This window comes from Hyla sarda, chromosome 2 (assembly GCF_029499605.1).
Source record: "Hyla sarda isolate aHylSar1 chromosome 2, aHylSar1.hap1, whole genome shotgun sequence".
NCBI classification, from domain to species: domain Eukaryota; kingdom Metazoa; phylum Chordata; class Amphibia; order Anura; family Hylidae; genus Hyla; species Hyla sarda.
In genome coordinates this window covers 248,616,289-248,636,321 of record NC_079190.1, presented here as the reverse complement: position 1 = coordinate 248,636,321, position 20,033 = coordinate 248,616,289, and the positions used below count along the sequence as shown (strand labels likewise).

Below are 20,033 nucleotides of genomic sequence, written 5' to 3'. Positions count from 1 at the left end.
GCGCTGCAGAGATTGCGGGGGTCCCCAGCGGCGGGACCCCTACGATCAGACATCTTATCCCCTAACTTTTGGATAGTTTGTGTTTTTTCCACTCTTTTATATTTCCACAGACCCATATGGGGGGCTTGTTTTTTACGTGTCCATTTGTACTTTGTAATGACACCTCTCATTTTACCATAAAATGTACGGCAAACCCCTCAAAAAAAAATTTACTGAGGAAATTTAAATGAAAACCACAATTTAGAAAATTTAGAAAATTGAAGGGTTTCATTTTCACACTGTACACTTAACAGTAAAAATGACATGTTTTCTTTATTCTGTGGGTCAATACGATTAAAATGATACCCATCTTTACATACTTTTCTATTATTGTACTGGTCTTAAAAAATATCAAACTTTTTGTACAAAATTGGTATGTTTAAATTGACCCTATTTTGACTACCTATAACTTTTTTTTCCATTTTTCCGTATACGCGGCTGTATGAGGGCTCATTTTTTGCGCTGTGATCTGTACTTTTTATCGATATCACAGTTGCGTATATGAAACTTTTAAATCACTTTTTATTAATTTTTTTTGGGAATAAAATGTGACAAAACAGCAATTTTGGACTTTTTTTTTAACGTTTACCCCCTTCACCGTATGGGATCATTAACATTATATTTTGATAGTTCGGACATTTACGCACCCGGCGATACCAAATATGTTTATTCATTTTTCTTTTTATGCTTTTTGGGGGTAAAATGGGAAAAAGGGACAATTTACATTTTTTGGGGGGGGGGGGGGATGAGATTTTTCACAGTTTTTAACTTTTTTTTTTTACACTTTTAATGTCCCCATATGGAACTATTTATAGCAATCATTTTATTGCTAATATTGTTCAGTGCTATGCATAGCACTAATCAGTGTTATCAGTGATCTTCTGCTCTGGTCTGCTCGATCTCAGACCTGAGCACAAGATCCCTGGAGAGAGCCCGAGGCAGGTGAGGGGTTATGCGGCCGCCATTTTATGTATCGATCACGGCATCTTAGGGGTTAATGGCATCGCTGATGTCCGCCATCACCGGCCGGGACATGCAGTGCATGACGCGAGCACTGCTCCGATGCTCGAGGTCATGTACAGGGCGTAAATGTACATCCTGGTGCCCATTGTACCTCTTCACCAGGATGTACATTTAAGTCTGTGGTCATTAAGGGGTTAAAATATGTTAATCAGATAATGTTTAACATAGACTTAGTGTTCCTGTCTTTATAAAAATAGCTTTTGACATGTCACAGGGACCTGTCAGAAGTTTTGATAATTTGGAATCAGTGTTAAGACCCCTACCAATCTCCAGCCAAAACCAGGGAAAGTGCGCAGTTTAACATTTTCCTCTCCAGTTCTTTGTGACATGTTAAAGTTTAAAATGACAAAAACACTTAAAGAGCCGTCTCTGCTTTATAAGGCCATATGCTGTACAAAGATAAAATAAATAGCTTATAACTTAGCCTGCAAAACCCCCAATAACTGTAGCAAAATTAAGTTTTTCACTTTTTTATGCCTTTCTCAGAGACAAGGTGGACCCAGTAATGTCCTACGTGATGCCTGCTTGGTAGCCAATGTCTTGGATGTACGGATTAAACAAGAGATCATCAAGAAATTTATCAGGCAGCACCTATCTGAATACTCAGTCCTCTTCCAAGAAAATCAAGATGTAAGTATGCCTTTGTTTTTTCTTAGTGGTATTACAACCATTTAAATTTGATGGTCCATCCTCAAGGGTGACACCTGGCACCCTGCCAATAAGCTGTTTCAGTAGGCTTTTGCAAGCGCCACAACCTCTTTAATGTTTTTTGCTGCGCATCCTCCTGCAGGTGCCGTACTTTTAGTAGTAGTATACAGGGAACTTCAGTGTCATTCCATTTAAGTGCTGCAGTACCTTGTAATGCCTCTACTAAAAGTACAATTATTGCAGGACGAGAAGCATTAAAGGGCTACTCCGGTGGAAAACAATTTTTTTCAAATCAACAGGTGCCAGAAATTTATACAGATTTTTAAATTACTTCTGTTGAAAAATCTTAATCCTTCCAGTACATCAGCTGCTGTATGCGCCATAGGAAGCTGAGTTGTTCTTTTCTGCCTTTCTGGCAGTCTCTCAGTCTTTGACTGGGAGCACATGGTAAGTGAGCTTTTACACCTGTTCACACTGGTGCTGTGCTGTGTAGTGTCCATCGCTGCCGCGGCGCCGTGTCTGTGGGGAGGTGCGGCCCAGGGTCTTGTTCAGGTGGGATTGGGGCTACTCTGCCAGTGAGCCATTCACCCTGTGGACACTGGTGTTGCGGAGGTGGTGGTCGCAGCTCAGTGCAGTGCCATTTTATGATGGAGATGTTAGGGACTTGCTACTTACAGGTGGCCGTGATATGGCTAGTGGACTTGCACTTCATAATCATAAAGTACACAAACGACCTGTTAGTTTAATGAATGTTGCTGAGAAGCCTTAGATCATTGTGCACGTTGTAGATGTGCGACCATGTCTGTTTTTTTCTCTATTTGAATTCACGTTCTTTTCTTTCTGACCACAGTGCTCTCTGCTGACACCTCTGTCCATGTCAGGAACTGCACCTACTCTGAACAGTTCCTGACATGGACAGCGGTGTCAGCAGAGAGCACCATTGTCAAACAGAAAAGAACAACTCAACTTCCTCTGTAGTATACAGCAGCTGATAAGTACTGGAAGAATTAAGATTTTTTTAATAGAAGTAATTTAAAAATCTGTTAAACTTTCTGGAGCCAGTTGATATGAATTTTTTTTTTTTTTTTTTTGTTACTACCGGAGTAATACTTTAAAGAAGCTGTGGCACTCACAGGAGCAATGCAGACTATTCAAATAGCTAATTGATGAGGATGCCAGGTGTCAGATGCAAAGAGTCAGATATTGATGTTCTATCCTTTAAAGTACATACCTAATTAAGTACTTACAATTTCCTTTACCAGTTTCTGGCTTACAGCAATAAATTATGGTCACAAATTGCATTAAAAAAATAATGTAACTATGGTTTCTGATTTGAGTGTGATCAGTTTATAGTTATCAAACTGTTGTAGATTAAGAGTGATTAATACAGAAAACATTACGAAGGTGAATTTCTTAATTTTACCTATACTTTGTTGCTAAAATCATTTTACCTGCTTACATTTGTTTGCATGGCAGGTTGCTTGGCTTGATAAAATTGATAGACGCTATGCTTGGATTAAACGTCAGCTGGTGGATTATGAGGAAAAGTATGGTCGCATGTTTCCAGGAGACTGGTGCATGACTGAACGCATTGCTGTAGAATTTTGCCATATAACCAGGTAAGATGTAAAATTAGTCATTTGTCAAGATTTACTTTTCTAAATTTTCCAGAACAGATATAAAAGGGCATAAGAACAATAGACCAGAAATTGTGTAGAATATGCATTCAGTTTGTATTATATAGGTGGCTATCATAACCAATATTCGCTTCTAGGCTTTTTGGCTAAGTTCAAGTGTCGTATCTGTTCTGTTAGTTAGCGGTGTTGTAAACCACCGAGGCAGAATGGAGAACCACACTGATTGGGACAGGTGTACCAGGGTTGGCATATGCTTGGCAGTCACTCTGAAGCAACCTGTTCCCTCCGGATCTGGCACTAATGTGCGAGTAGGGTATGGGCCAAGGTGCCAACTTGCCCTGGGAGTGACCCCAGGGTGCTGTAAGTCACTGGGAGTAGCAATCCCACTTAAGTAAAAGCACAGAGCACGCACTTTACTCTAGCTCTGTGTGGGCACTTACCTCTTGTGTTCCAGTATTTTGGCTGTTTAGTACAGAGGCATTTTCATAGATCTGGCCAAATGTTTAGGCTGTTACACTGCACATTCTTTTTAATATTTTTATTTTTTTTTGTGTTCCTGTGTCATTAGGATTGTCAGCCTGTGGTAGCCAGTCTTGGTGCCCCTCCTGTCTGTCTAGGAGAGGTGTGTGTGCCCATCAGGTTTCTCACCTCCCTGCAACCCTGTGTCCCTGCTTCAGCCGGGATTCCACCCTTGTAACTTCTACCTTGTAGATGTTTGGGCTAATGCCTAGCTAGATGCTTAGAGCATTTCTGGTCCTCCTAGTAGCTTCGGCAAAATGGGACTTTGAGCTCAAAAACTCGCAGGTACCTTCTGGCCCGGAGACAAAGGGAATAGTTTGTTTAGGGGGGCTCTCTCCTTTAGGAGAAGGGCTTCGCGATAGACCACATTCTGATGTAACTTTTTTGTGTGAACACATTTTACACTTTTTCATGCACTTGGGTGATTATGTTCCTCAGAATAAAAAGTGGCCCCTACAGGTATTGTTTTATCTAATGTACTGAGCTTAAAGGGGTATTCCGGCTATATACATCTTATCCCCTATCCAAAGGATAGGGGATAAGATGTATGATCTTATCCCCGGGTCGGGCATTGCCTTCGAGACAAGGACGTGACGTCACGGCCATGCTCCTAGTGGTATCACACCACGCCCCCTTCATTCATGTCCATTCTCCCTGCCAGAGGGCTGGGAGAATGCTAGGAGGAAACCCACACGCAGTTTCCTGCTAATTAAAATCGCCTGGGCCGAATGGGGGGAGTGGAGTTCTGGCCATGGAAGAGGGGAGAGACTACAATGTACAACAAAAACGTGGTGAGTGGGCTTGTACTTTTGATAAAAATGTATACTAACAACCTGTTAGTTTAGTTTTTTAATTTATGCTTGGTCGGGCAGCAGTGGGGCTGCCTGGCCACTGGGTCACTCCCCCTGTGGGCATGGTGTTGCGGTGGTGGTGGTGGCTGCCACCCGGCGCTACGCCAATGTTGGGTTAGGGACCCACTCTGACTAGGTGGCCTTGATGTGGCGAGTTAGCTTTGTACTTTTTTTAATCAAAATGTATACTAACAACCTGTTAGTTTTTGAATTTTTGCTGGGAAGCAAGTGGATCAGAATACAGGTTGTGGATGTGCAGCTATGTTTCTGTTTCTCTTTTTTTGTTTTACAATGATACATCTATGATGTATCCATTCAGTGAATCTTAGATATTTTGATAGGGAAACCTGTTAGTGTTTCATGCTGCTGATGGTTTGAGCATCATGAAACCAGTGACATGCTCGCTTTAAAAAAAGGTCTGTGAGCCTGTGTGTGTCCATTTATTTTCCTGCATTTATGTACATTTATAGGTGCAGTAAAATTGCTCTTAAGTCTCCAGTTTTTTGATGGGGCAAAGTTTTTTTTTTTTTGGTTATAGTTCAACAAAGTTTTCCTCATTCCCACATGTCAAGCTTTTAACCACAGCTACCTCTGTCTGCAGGTGTTTTGCTGGTCTTTGCATACAGAGATGTGATGAAAGAAACAGTAGACCTCTACACACCCATCAACTCGGCAACACGGGTCACAGATGCCCCTATTAGGGGCACAGTGCACACCAACAATCATTCCCCTTTGAAACTTTGTCAGGTCCGACATATCACACCCTAGAAACAGATAAACAGTTTTTTAGAACAGCCCAAGTAACACAGTTTATCAACAGTCATATAAGAAAGGTAGGAGTTACTGGTGATGGGAGTTGTGTCAAGAAGAGATCAACTTAAATGGGCACTGTCATGAAGTAAAAAAATTGATATGTTGTAGTACTTAAGTACTACAACATATCTCTAATATACTTTAATAAAAAAAAGTGATTTCAAACAAGTTTAAAATCACTTTTAAATTCGGCCACTAAGGGTCGCCCTCCTAGTGGCCGAATGCATTCAGCAGTGATGTCACCACTGAATTTCGACTCATTTCAGCCTGGCAATGAGTCGAAATTCAGGCACTGCTGTGCTCGCTCCCGCCTGTCAATCAAACAGGCAAGAGCGAGCACGCTGATAGCTGGGGCTGCGCGCATTGGCCAGCTCCACTGGCCTCGCCCGCCCCCGTTACTCTGTCCGGAGGCAGCGCGCGCACTCATTGCTGCGCTGATCCTCCGGATGGGTAAGTCTGATCTGAGGTCTTATATTAGCCGGGTCTCGGCTGTAATATCGTGCACGGCAGGCCGGCGATGCTCCTCTACTCCTCCTCCCTGGATAGCACATGCACAGGTAAACAGGGAGGAGGAGACCCCGGAGCTGCCTGCCGTGCTATTGGCAGATCATCTATGCGCGCTCCCGACAGGAGCGCTGCACAGACGATCTGAGGGCGGAAGCAAGCGCCCAGCAAGGCATCAGTGACGTCGTGCCTGCTGGGAAGCGCTGCTTCCTGCCCTGCTTTATAGAGCGATTTAAATTTTTTTAAAGCCAGGTAGGGGGTTAGGGCTAGATTACTAATAGGTAGGGACATATTAGATTATATATTACTTGGTGGGAGCTACACTTTAACTTAAAAAAATAGCAATGTTCTAGTTATTCTAGATGTTCTAGGTTTGTACTGTTACTTATATTGTAAAGAATTAGTTTTTCTGTTTTTCCTTTATAGTGAGAAGATATGTAAAGCTTTACTTTGTATTAGGGTGTACCATGTGTATTATAGAGATTATCACTTTATTGTAATCAACCACTTAGTGCACCATAGGGATAATCAGCTCCGCCTCATTCAGAGTTCATCACCTCCTAAACAACAAAATGCAATTCCGATCTAATAAGGGTCTTTTATATTAAACATTCCTTTCCCTGCAGACTTTAGCCAGAGACTAGTGAACAATGTCCAGAATTTTATTTTCCTTGACTCCTGTAGTACACACAGTAATATACGTTTACTTAGCTGGAGACTGCAAGAGATCAAACCTTTATTGTGATACTTATGCCATGCCCCCTTGCTCATTAAGCGTGGCCCACTGAAACATTTCACGTGGCATTGGCAACACACTGAAGAATTGATATTGACGTTTATGTGCAGTGTGCTAAGTGAACTTATATTACTGTGTGTTCCAACAGAGTTAAGGAAAATAAAATTGTGGACATTATCCGTTGGTCTCTGGCTGCAGTTCTGGGGGAGAGGGAGGGGGGCATTTTTAATATATGTATTGAGTCCTGTATTATGCCTGAATTGCATTTACTATTTTGTAAAGTAGTACCTTTTATTTTTATTTATGTTTATTCTGCAGAGTTTTCCTGTGAACATACCCTTGAGCAGTATAATGTAGCTGAAGTGATGCAGTTCTCACTCATATGTTAAATATATCATGCACTTCCTTTTTACCTCGGTAAAAACTTTTTCCCTTAGTGAAGAGTTTATTCAATGCAAGGCCTTGAGCCGCCCAGCTATTTTGTTCAATAATTTAATGGTATATTCTGTGTTGAACTTACTCCAGGAAAAAGAAGAAATCCCCTTGAGATGAAAAGTATCTACGCTACCAGAACTTTTTATAATACCCTTTATACCTGTCATTGTTCTCACTTTAATGAGAACTTCATCTGCTGCCAAAGTTTTGTTCTTCTTATACACATGTTGGCCTAAAATGCCTGAGTTGTACCCTGAACTTCTCACCTTTCCGCAAGCATGTTTCTTGCCCAGTACTAAGAGAAATAGCACAAGCCTAAAATGCAAGTGTCTGATTTTTGTGATCATTCGTAAAATAATACAATATCCATCTTATTTACCTGCCTTAATAGAAGCATTTCCATCAGTATTAGTGTGCGCATTACTGACTTTATTTTTCTTTGTAAACAATACAAGTCAGATATCCTTGGATGCTTCATTTTTCCCCATAGTAGCTTTAATAAACTACCTGTATTAAAGGACATCTGTAGTGCAATATAACTTATCCCCTATCCGAAGGATAGGGGATAAGTTATAGATCGCGGGGGTCTGAGCAATGGGGCCCCCGGGATCTCCTGGACGGGGCCGCGGCAGTATGCTGGAAAGGGGGCATTCCGTCCCCGCATGACGCGACGGCCGACACGCCCCCTCCATGTACCCCATAGAGATATATGGAGGGGGCATGTCTGCAGCGGCTTTCTGCTGGGGACGAAACTTCACTTCCTGCAGACTGCCGCGGCCCCGTCCAGGAGATCCCGGGGGGGCCCAGCGCTCGGACCCCCCGCAATCTATAACTTAAGCCCTATCTTTTGGATAGGGGATAAGTTATTTTGTGCTTGAATACTCCTTTAAGTCAGTTGTGCTGTATGCGACTCATTCATTAAACTCAGTAATAAGTGTGCAGGTTTTGGCCCTTTTTCTTTTAGAGATGGCTTCTGATAAACCACATTCTTCTTACTGTGCATTTTTTTTGTTTATACAGAATACATTTTTAGCAAATAGCAATTTTTGAAGAAATGTATAAACAGAATCCTACCTTTACAATGTAAAAATTCAGGAATTCATACACAAGAAACACAAATCCAAATGCAAACTTAATATGAAGAGTACTATCCTAATATCCAGTTCTCGGGCCTGTATATGGTATTATAAGCATTTACTCTTCATAACCCATCTGTCATAAGTAGCTATTTATGTATTGTGGTAGTAAGACAAATTTATTAAGTAAAGGTGTAAATATAATTTTCACCATTATGTGCTTGAAGCAAAGCTATTGATGTTACTTCCATTTTATAGTTCAGTTACAGCAGTTGTTATTTAGTTAAGGAACATATGATTTTCTATCATAAACCGCAAGCAGGGAAAGCAAATACAATACTTTTTAAGGATATCCTTAAAATACGTAGAGTATCCTGCGCATATTTGATACGCAGGACTTGAAGCTGTGTTCAATTGTTAAAGAGGCACTGTCATTATAAAAAAAACTTTTTATATTTTGTAGTACTGTACTAGTACTGACTTTTTTTAAATATACATTTGTTTAAAAAAAATTAAATTTTACTAAAAAGATCAAAAATGAAAATAGCCGCCACTAGGGGTCATCTATCTTAATGCAGACAGACTACTCTGTATTTTGCAGCACTTCCATTTCCAACACTGCTCTAACACAGTGCTTTACAAACACTACAGCTCCAGCTGTTGCAAAACTACAACTCCCAACATACTTGAACAGCCAAAGCTTTCTCTGACTCCTGAATGACAAAGAAGCTGACCAGACATTCAGGAGTCTGTGAAAGCTGAATGACACACATAGTAACAGCTATGTTGATTAGCATCCAGCTTTACTAGGAACAGATAGAAAATGTATTCATAAAAACTACTGTGCAGTGATTTGCAGACTGCCAGGCTGCTCCCAGACTCAGAGCAGATGAGTCATCACAGTGAGGGAGAGAGATGGACACCCCCCCTCCATAAGGCAAGAACAAAAAGCAAGTGAGCAACATATAAACACTATTTGTTAGGGATGTATAGGTCCTAAACACATAAATTATATTTACATGATTAGGATTAGGTACTGAGTAACATATCACTTTTTTTGGCACTATGACAGGTACACTTTAAGTTTAACTTTACAGCTTCTGTATACCAGCCGGAAGTTATATAGTTCCTTTTAGTTCCACATACTATTCACTGCTATCCATTCTGTTTATGTCTGTAATAATCCTAAGTAGGAAGGGAAGGGGGTTTGGCTTTCTTTGTCAGGTTTGGAGCAGCACCCCTTTATCCTGCCTTCTAAAATTGCTCTTCTTCACTTCCAAATATGTGTTAAAGTTGGAACATGCCAGAAGCAGTTACAGCCACCTCCAGCCATGTCACAGCTTCATGTGACCACGTGAGCCTGAGAACCCTAGCTGAAATGCTATCTGCATCTGTTGTTTCTCTAAAAGACATGCATTCGAAGGGGAGAAGTGAATATATAGAAATTGAATTCATAAAGACTTGATTTAAACAATGGGTCATTTTCTGATGTCCTATTCCATTCAAGTATTCTGCTATTTAAAGTGTTTTTTCAAGGCCATGCTCAGTCTAATAAACTTCAAACATTTTTGTTTTTCTATACCTGTTAGGTTGTTTGTTTTTTATGCTATTTGTATGATTTACTATTTTGTACTACTGTAATTTTTTTTTTCAAATATTGTTTATTGAAATAATTTTTTTCTGCAGAAATGATCTTTCAAAAATCATGAGGACAAGAGCTAAAGAGATTGAAGTGAAGCTTCTGCTCTTTGCTATCCAGAGAACCACTAACTTTGAAGGACTTCTAGCCAAGCGTTTCTCTGGCTGCACCTTGACGGATACTGTTGTGGTAAGACCATTACTGGCTATGTACTGCTTTTCCAACTTTCAGTCCAATTTTCATTATGTATGGACAGCTCAGAGTGGATTAAGCATATGGGAATAGGTTATCCCTCTTACCTGTATAGATGTAATAGGATTTTATAAATCCTGTTTTGTAATACAAGAGGGAAAATGGCTGCACATTTTTATTGGAGTCCCAGTAGAGCTGCCTGAACAATTGTGTTTCCTGTAACTCCGATAGCTTTTCATGGAGAGAACCATGTGTGTCCAGCTCTCTCCGTTTTTCTTTCTATTTGTAGTAGCCATGGGTCATGTTATATTGGAAATGGCATAGCAGAACCCACATTTGCTGGTAGTTTGGGTTTTAAAAGGAAGGTAACCAGCTTTTAGACATTGTCATTTCTGTTCATGGTTTTTCAGATAAAAAATAAAAATTGGAACTGATAAGTGTGTAAGATATAGGCACACATTTACCATTTAAATCTCCTGTAGCTACAGTGTTGAAGGTTCCATTGTTCCCTTCTAGTTTGTTTACATTGTTGAAATGATGATGTGTCATAATAACACTTGAAAGTGTCTAATATCCGTATGACATGTAATTGCTTCAGCAATGTAAACATTGATCAGTAGGTAACCATGGGACTGTCTGCTCTGGAGCATTGTGGTATTTAACCCCTTCTTGGGATTTTTTTTTTTTTTACTCAAATTTTTTGTGACTTCTTCAGGGACTTGTTTTCTACTGAACAATGAAAAGGGCTGTTTCTGGTTCAGACTGACCACTGCAGACTTGGCATATGATCTGAATTTCTTCCCTAATGGCTCACAAAGTAATATTTAATTTGCTATGTGGTTCTCTCAATGTTTTCTTTATTTCTAATATTTTATTATTAATAATTCGAGTATTTTGTTGTTTAGCTGCTTTGTTGGGCATGCTTGTACAGCCATTGGTAAGGGGGTTGTCAGGAAGACATATTTTTGATATCAGTACAACTTGGATGCATATTATTATAATGGGCGTGAGGCCTTAACCACTTAAGGACCAAGCGCGTACAGGTATGCCATGACATCCTGGTACTTAAGGATCAAGGGCATACCTGTACACCCATGGAAATTCCGGTCCCCGCCGCTCGCCAGGCGGGGATTGGACCGCAAAGCCTGCTGAAATCATTCAGCAGGCACCCCATGCAAACCCCTGGAGAGGGTCCTGAGACCCCCCATTTTGGCGATCATGACCGACGATTCCAGGTCAATCGGTTCTCCGGTGACCCGGAAAAAAATTGTGACTGGGGCTGTCCGAGACAGCCCCATTCACCCTTACCCAGGAGGCGTGAGGTAGCACGGGTGCCACCTCACGATCACGTGATTGATCGGTCGGAATGACTGACCAATCACTACCCTGCTGGGCGGTGAGCGGGGTGGCGATCGGGGCGGTGATCGGGCCGGCGGGGGTCTCCCACCTCTACCTGGCTCGGCGGGGTTCCCTCAGGAGTGGCGTCAGACTGGAGCAGCGGCAGTGCAGGCGGCAGGATACAGCATGAGGTGAGGCCTGTTCACCTCCTGCTGTTACTAAGCAACAACTTTCAGCATGCACAGCCAAAGGGCATGCTGGGTGTTGTAGTTTTGCAACAGCTGGAGTTCCAACTACAACTCCCAGCATGCCCTTTGGTAGTCTACGCAGGGGTTGTAGTTATGCAACAGCTGGAAGCACATTTTTTCTATGAAAAAGTGTGCATCCAGCTGTTGCATAACTAGAACTCGCAGCATGCACGGACAGCTGAAGGGCATGCTGGAAGTTGTAGCAGTGTGCCTCAATGGCACTCCTTCTCTTCTGAGCATTGTAGTTCGGCCGCAGAGCACTTTACATCCACTAATGGGGTATTTCCATACTCAGAAGAGATGGGGTTACGAATTTTGGGGGCATTTTCTCCTATTACCCCTTGTAAAAATGTAACATTTGTGGCAAAACCAGCATTTTAGTGAAAAAAAAATTCACTACACATCCGACTTTAACGAAAAGTTGTCAAAGGGTGGGGTGTTAAAGGGTAACTCTAATCAAAACTAATTTTTGCTATTGCACTCCTTATGGTAAATAAAAAATATTTCTAATATACTTTGTTTAAAAACCAATGAAGTTTTCTATGTTTTATTTGTGCTTAAAAAAGCTCAAGAGCACATTTTCCCCCATCTCATACACAGACTTTGGACCGAAGTCCAAACACAGAAAGTGCAGCCTGGAGTGCTGAGGGGGGTGTGTCCAACCAACAGCATATGGCAGTTAAGTGTGAGAGGAGCTATGATTGGATAGGGCTGGACACACACCCTCAGCACTCCGGGCTGCACTACCTGTGTTTGGGCTTCGGTCCAAAGTCTGTGTATGAGATGGTTGAAAATGTGCTCTTGAGCTTTTTTAATCACAAATAAAACAAAGAAAACTTCATTTTTTAAACAAAGTATATTAGAAATATTTTTTATTTACCATAAGGAGTGCAATAGCAAAAATTAGTTTTAATGAGAGTTACCATTTAAGGCTATTTTATTTATGTAAAATAGTGTGGCATTTGTATTTTTTTTTAATTTTTTTTTGCTGTTCTGGAGCCATAGGGGCTTCCTGAATGTGGCATGCCCCCCCAAAAACCATTTCCGCAAAATTTGCTTTCCAAATGTCTAATGTGATTCCTTCTCTTCTATGCATTGTAGTGCGCCCGCAGTGAACTTGACGTCCACACATGGGGTATTTTCGTACTCAGAAGAGATGGGGTTACAAATTTTGGGGGCATTTTCTCCTATTACCCCTTGTAAAAATGTAAAATTTTGGGGGGAAACTGCATTTAAAAAAAGAAATAAAATTAATTTACACATCCAAATTTAACGAAAAGTCGTCCAACACCTATGGGGTGTTAAGGCACACTGTAGCCCTTGCTACGTTCCTTGAGGGGTGTAGTTTCCAAAATAGTATGCCATGTTGTTTTTATTTTTTTTATTTTTTATTTTGTATTTTTTTTTTGCTGTTCAGGCACCATAGGGGCTTCCTAAATGTGACATGCCCCCCAAAAACCATTTCAGAAAAACTCACTCTCCAAAATCCCATTGTCGCTCCTTCCCTTCTGAGCCCCCCTAGTGCACCCACAGAACACTTCATATACACATATGAGGTATTTCCTTACTCGGGAGAAATTGGGTTACAAATTTTGGGGGGATTTCTTTCCTTTTACACCTTGTAAAAATTCCAAAACTGGGTCTACAAGAACATGCGAGTGTAAAAAATGAAGATTTTGAATTTTCTCCTTCACTTTGCTGCTATTCCTGTGAAACACCTAAAGGGTTAACACACTTTCTGAATGTCATTTTGAATACTTTGAGGGGTGCAGTTTTTATAATGGGGTCATTTATGGGGTATTTCTAATTTGAAGGCCCCTCAAATCCACTTCAAAAATTAACTGGTCTCTGAAAATTCTGATTTTGAAAATTTTATGAAATATTAGAAAATTGCTGTTGAACTTTGAAGCCCTCTGATGTCTTCCAAAAGTAAAAACATGTCAACTTTATGATGCAAACATAAAGTAGACATATTGGGGGATATGTATCAAATATTTTACCACTGTTTTGTGTGTATTTTTTTTGCGCAAAATTTTGCGCAAGCCCTTTTTTTGCGCATTTTTTTGCACACATTTTGGTAGAGCATGTCGTCCAGATATGGCCAAAACGGGGTACCTTGGAGCTGCATATATAGTGCACATGGATTTATTACCTGCGTACTTTTCCTTTGCATTAAAAATTTTGACGCAAGTGCGTCTTTTTCCCCGTAAATATAAGCCAACTTTAACTGCACGTAGCAATCCTTTCTATTTCTGAAGGAATGTTCTACTAAGGAACCACCAGAATGTTTTTACTTTCCTATCTCAATTCCTCATTTGGTTTGCTTTATATTGCTTTTTACTCCTTGGTTATTCCAAAGCACTTTTAAAATAATTTGCATATAGAATATTTGTTTACAGTTCAGTTATTCATTAGATCACTTGTATATTGGTATTTTTATTTTATGATCCAACAATTTAATACATTTACATAGGAAATGTTTGATAGCTTACTTATCATTGAACAAGCTCCGTCACATTAACATAGCTTTGTAATCCACTTAACACTGTAGATCATTCTCCTTTTATTTTTAAAATTTACTGCTTTCCGTTATACTTTTCCGTTTCATCCCCCCCCCCCAGCGATCGCTGCTATCAGCTAGTCAAATCTGACTAGCTGATAGCAGCGCGGTGTGTGAGTCCGGATCACGGGGATCGGGACACACACCGCTCTAAGTGTCCCTTACCCGTCCCCCGGCGTCACTTACCCGGCCATGCGGTGTCCCGAGCGGTCCTGGTGCGAGCGGCGTCCTCCAGGCGGTCCCGGGGGTGGTGCGTCCCGGAGGTGAGTTTCCGGCAGCAGTGCGGCATCTTCATTGGCAGCAGTGAGATCGCCGTAAAGCGATCTCACTGCTGCCTCTGGGAGTTTCAAAACTGCAACTCCCAGCATGCCCAGACAGCCTTTGGCTTTCTGGGCATGCGGGGAGTTGTAGTTTTGCAACATCTGGAGGGCCACAGTTTGGAGACCACTGTATAATGGTCTCCAATCTGTGCTCTTCCAGATGTTGCAAAATTACAAATCTCAGCATGCTCAGTCTGTCGAGGCATGCTGGGAGTTGTAGTTCTGTAACATCTGGAAGACCACAGATTGGAGACCATTATACAGTGGTCTACAAACTGTGGACCTCCAGCTGTTGCAAAACTACAACTCCCAGCATGCCCAGACTGCCCAAGCATGCTGGGAGTTGTAGTTCGTCAACATCTGACCCTTCAGATATTGCCGAAATACAACTTCCAGCATGTCTGGCCATGCTGGGAATTATAGTTTTGCAACAGCTGGAGGTACGCTAGTTGGGAAACATTGTTCGTTTCCTAACTCTTTTTCCCAACCCGTATGCCTCCAGCTGTGCCTTCAAACTATAATGCCCAGCATGCACTGACCGACCATGCATGCTGGGAATTAAAGTTGTGCAACAGCTGGAGTCACACTGGTTTGGGAACACTAAGTTAAGTAAAAAACTTTCAAGTGTTTTGCAACATGTGTGCCTTCAGCTGTTGCATAACTACAACCCTCAGCATGCACGGACTGCCAAAGGGCATGCTGGGAGTTGTAGCAGTATGCCTCCAGCTGTTGCATAACTACAAGTTCCAGCATGTCCTTCTGCTGTCACTGCATGCTGAGATTTGAAGTTTTTGCAACAGCTGAAGGCACACTGGTTGCGAAACACTGAGTCTGTTTCCGTGTTTCGCAACCAGTGTGCCTCCAGCTGTTGCAAAACTACAACTCCCAGCATGCACGGACAGCCAAAGGGCATGCTCGGAGTTGTAGTTTTGCAACAGCTGGATGTTTCCCCCCCCCCCTCCCCCAATGTGAATGGACAGGGTACACTCACATGGGGGGAGGTTTACAGGGAGTGCTGCAAGATTGAGATGCAGCAAACTCGCTGTGAACCCCCGCCCGTGTGACTGTACCCTAAAAACACTACACTACACTACACTTAAATAAAATAAGTAAAAAACACTATATATATACATATAACGCTACACAGCTCCCCTCCCCTCCCCAATAAATATGAACAACGTCTGGTACGGCACTGTTTCCAAAATGGAGCCTCCAACTGTTGCAAAACAACAACTCCCAGTATTGCTGGACAGCCATTGACTGTCCAGGCATGTTGGGAGTTTTGCAACAGCTGGAGGCACCCTGTTTGGGAAACACTGGCATAGAATACCCCTATGTCCACCCCTATGCAAAACCCTAATTTAGGCCTCAAATGCGCATGGCGGTCTCTCACTTTGGAGACCTGTCGTATGTCAAGGCAACATTTTAGGGTCACATATGGGGTATCGCCGTACTCGGGAGAAATTGCCTTACAGATTTTGGGGGGCTTTTTCTCCTTTTGCCCATTATGAAAAGGAACAGTTGGAGTCTACACCAGTATGTTAGTGTATAAAAATAAAATTATTTACACTGACATGCAGGTGTTGCCGCATACTTTACATTTTCACAAGAGGTAAATGGGAAAAAAGATCCCCATTTTTTGGGACACAATTTAGCCAGAGTACGGAGATACCACATATGTGGGCGCAAAGTGCTCTGCAGGCGCACAACAAGACCCATAAGGTAGAGTGCACCATGTACATTTGAGGTGATTTGCACAGGGGTGTCACAGATGTTAAATGAAGAATAAGGACATTGGTATAATTGATGTGTTATAATTGGGTGCAAAAAGTGGTATTATTGTGAGATTAAAACTCTACAGAATGAAGAAAAAAAATTCTACTAGCTCCTACTAAATAGAGCTGCGGTGTAAATTTATGCTCTGAGGAGAATTCTAAATTTAAACGCAATTCAAGAAAGTAGCTGCACAAGAATGATAAATTTAACGCAGCTGCGCCAAATTTAGACAACAGGCAGAGGGGTAAAAAAAACTTCTATTATACACTGAAAATGATACATGTCCCCCATTGTATATGTGAATCAATTTCTATTTATTTTGTATTTGGTATTATTTGTATTTTCCTTACAAGAAGAGAGCTTCAAAGTAAAAAAAATAAGCAAAAATTTCTGAAAAATTGGGAATTTTTCATCAAGAAATGATGCAAGTATCGATGAAAATTTACCACTATGTTAAAGTAGAATATATCACGAAAAAACTATCTCGGAATCAAATTCATAAGGAAAAGCATTAAAAGTTATTAATGCTTAAATGTCCTTAAGGTGAAAATGGGCTTGGTCCTTAGGTGGAAAAGCTCTTTAACCCCTTAAGTATCATTATTTAATAAAATAATGTTTCACCTTTAGTATATCGAAACACCGTTCCTCTGCTGCCCAGCCATTTACATCTGGGCACGTAATTCTGTTTCTCAACACGTAAGGAAGAGGACAAGTCAACTGAGTAAAAGTGACAACTCAGGGGAGAGTGGCCTGAACTCCTGCATTTCATAACAGAAAAATGCAATCATTTCTGGAATTATCACCCTTTATTCAGCCTTTGGCCTGATTAAGCAGAGAATAAAGCCACAGACTCTGTGACACACAGAGAGATGGGGGGGGGGGGGGTAGAACCTTGTGATGGGAGGAGAAACAGGGAAGGAGGATATTGTGATCACATGGTCCTGTGATGCATTCCTGTGGGCGTGTTCAGGGCAATGATGTTGGCACTGTTGGTTCTAACCACTAACTGCTCCAATTGGAATTGAGAATGAATGAAAACCTCCTAGCCTGGACCAAAGACTTTTCTAACTAAGCACTTGAAAGTTTTAATTTTGTACACGTTTAGAAACAGTTCTGGCCTCATATTTACAGGACATCCAACAAAAATTATTACAACAGGACTTTAATATGGGTAAAGTTTTATTTTTTTTCAGTCAATATAACAAAGCAGTTCACATCAGGGAACAACAGACCTGAAAACAGGTATAATGCTTTCTCATGATTAAAAGGCCTGGAATAATAACTGAAATTTATCTCTATATCTCACTAGTACTTTTATGTTTATTATTTTTGCACATACAATGGTCCTTCAAGTTGCAATATTAATTGGTTCCAGGATGAGCATTGTATGTTAAATCACTTGTATGTTGAGATCATAACTCATAACTATGAAAAGAAAAATAAGTAGATAACTAATACAGATAAAGCAAGTCCTTGCATATGTAAGAAAGACCTGCTGTAAATCACTGTCTATGTAGAGAACAGGAGCTTCTTCCTTAAAAAGGAGAGTCATCTCATATAGTGTCCAAAGGAGCAGCTAAGCCCGGCACAGATAAATCCTGTACAGTAGGAGGCACTACCAGACTTCCAGTCAGTGCATGCACTTTAGTAATACAGGGGTTTTACCAGTAAATGCCCATTCTGATAAGTCAGTTTTTCCAACCATTGACACTTTTCTCAGATCTGGACGGTCCGTAGCATTGTATGTTGAGTTTGGTTTCAAATTGCAATGGTCCAAAAATGACCATTGTATGTTGAAAATATTGTAACCCAAGGCCACTGTATATTATATTACTGTATATATTTTACACAAGGACATATGCTGGGGCCACATTGTAGATTCAACAGTTTCAGGGATGAGCCATTTGGATATTTAAGTGATCATTAGCAGGCCATCCAAAATTATCATCTTGATAAAATGTTTGACCAAATTAACTGGCTAATTTTTAACTCATCCTTTTTTGATAGCTGAAACTGTTTCTCTTTGGTGCAACGTGTGATGTTAGCTGGTATATATGATGTTGATACATGCAAATGGTTTTAAAGGTTTGCATCAGTCAGTCTAGAGGTAGCGTGCCCCCAAAGGTAGTTTTCTCCATCCCACTGTATGTAGCTTTCCCCCTGGAGGTAGCTTACCCCTGTATATAGGACCCTCCTGTAAGTAGCTTTTCCCTCTCTGTTCATTTAAGTAGAAATTATAACATTGCAATATTTTTTTTCTTCCAGAAAAAGCCTGAAGTTCCGCCTCCAGTTTCTACTAATCCCTTTCTAGATGATGACACTTTAGCAGAAGAGTCTGCTCTGGAGAAAGATGGTGACCTGGATAAAGTGAGTATTGCAGAGATTACTTCTGAGCCCGTTCTCTTCAGCCATATTTTTTTTTCTATTAAGTGCCCATGTTTGGACACTTATCCCCTGTCCTTTGGCTAGGGTATACATTTTAGTAAACCAGAGTACTCCTTTTAGAAAGGATTTACTTTCAATTTATTGATAAGAAATTAGATAATTAGCTATCAGTATTATTGGAGTTTATAGTAGTGCTTGGTAGGGTCTATTTACACTGCATTGACAGTGTCACTTTATTGGGCTTTTTTGACTCAATGGCTTGATTGTGATAAGCCATGATTAAAGGAGTAGTGCCATGTAAGAAAATCTATCCCCTATCCCAGGGGTTGGATCCCCTGCGAAATCCTGTATAGAGCTTCAGCTCTCCCTGTGCATGGAGCGGGGGTTGACAATCCCTTTCCTTGCAACTCTATGGGTCGAATTATTTCTGCTCACCAACACCTTTTCATCCACCCTTTTAGAGATGATTTGTCTGTTTTACTGATGATTTATTCTTGTTCTTCATTGAACCATTAGGAGCAAGGAGATTAATGCTAATGCACAGTCTCCAATTTATTCTTATGTTTCCAAGAGAAAAAACAGGGAATGATACAATGTAGAATTCGAATAAAAGATGCTCGGGCACTGTTACATCATAGGAAATACATAGGAAGTGTTTGCTAAAACAGGTGTGTCAGGAAAGGTGACAGGTCCTTCTTAATGCCCATGGAAATCAAGGTAATATCCAAGGTAGAGGTTTTAAGCCTATAATATTTATTCTCTTTAAAGGGGTACTCCACCCCTAGACATCTTATCCCCTATCCAAAGGATAGGGGATAAGATGTCTGATCACGGGGGTCCCGCCGTTGGGGGCAGAGTCGTGACGTCACTGACTTCCGTTCCCGTGGTCGCGACCCAGACCTTCCAGCACTTCCGGGCAAGAAACAGGTGGGTGCCGCATGCAATATTGCGGGGGTCCCCAGCGACGGTACCCCCGCGATCAGACATCTTATCCCCTATCCTTTGGATAGGGGATAAGAAGTTTAGGGGTGGAGTACCCCTTTAAGGGACTTTAACCCCTAAACGACGCCGGACGTAAATGTACGTCCTGGTGAGATGGTACTTCACGCACCAGGACATACATTTACATCCTATACATAACCGCGAGCATCGGAGCGATGCTCGGGTCATGCGCGGCAGGTCCTGGCTGCTGATAGCAGCCAGGGACCTGCCGGTAATGGCGGACCTCCGCGATCGCACGGATGTCCGCCATTAACCCCTCAGATGCCATGATCAATACAGATCACGGCATCTG

General features: G+C 41.3%; 1 protein-coding gene across 1 annotated transcript in view; it reads left to right on the top strand.

Annotated features, from left to right (window-relative positions):
• The window catches only part of VPS53 (VPS53 subunit of GARP complex), a 197,862-nt gene that overhangs the window by 106,607 nt on the left and 71,222 nt on the right, over positions 1-20,033 (top strand). Inside the window, exons 9-12 of the mRNA XM_056556902.1 lie at positions 1,549-1,692; positions 3,187-3,329; positions 9,968-10,109; positions 18,620-18,721. Coding sequence (XP_056412877.1) covers positions 1,549-1,692; positions 3,187-3,329; positions 9,968-10,109; positions 18,620-18,721 — 531 coding nt within the window. The remainder of the gene's footprint in view (positions 1-1,548; positions 1,693-3,186; positions 3,330-9,967; positions 10,110-18,619; positions 18,722-20,033) is intronic.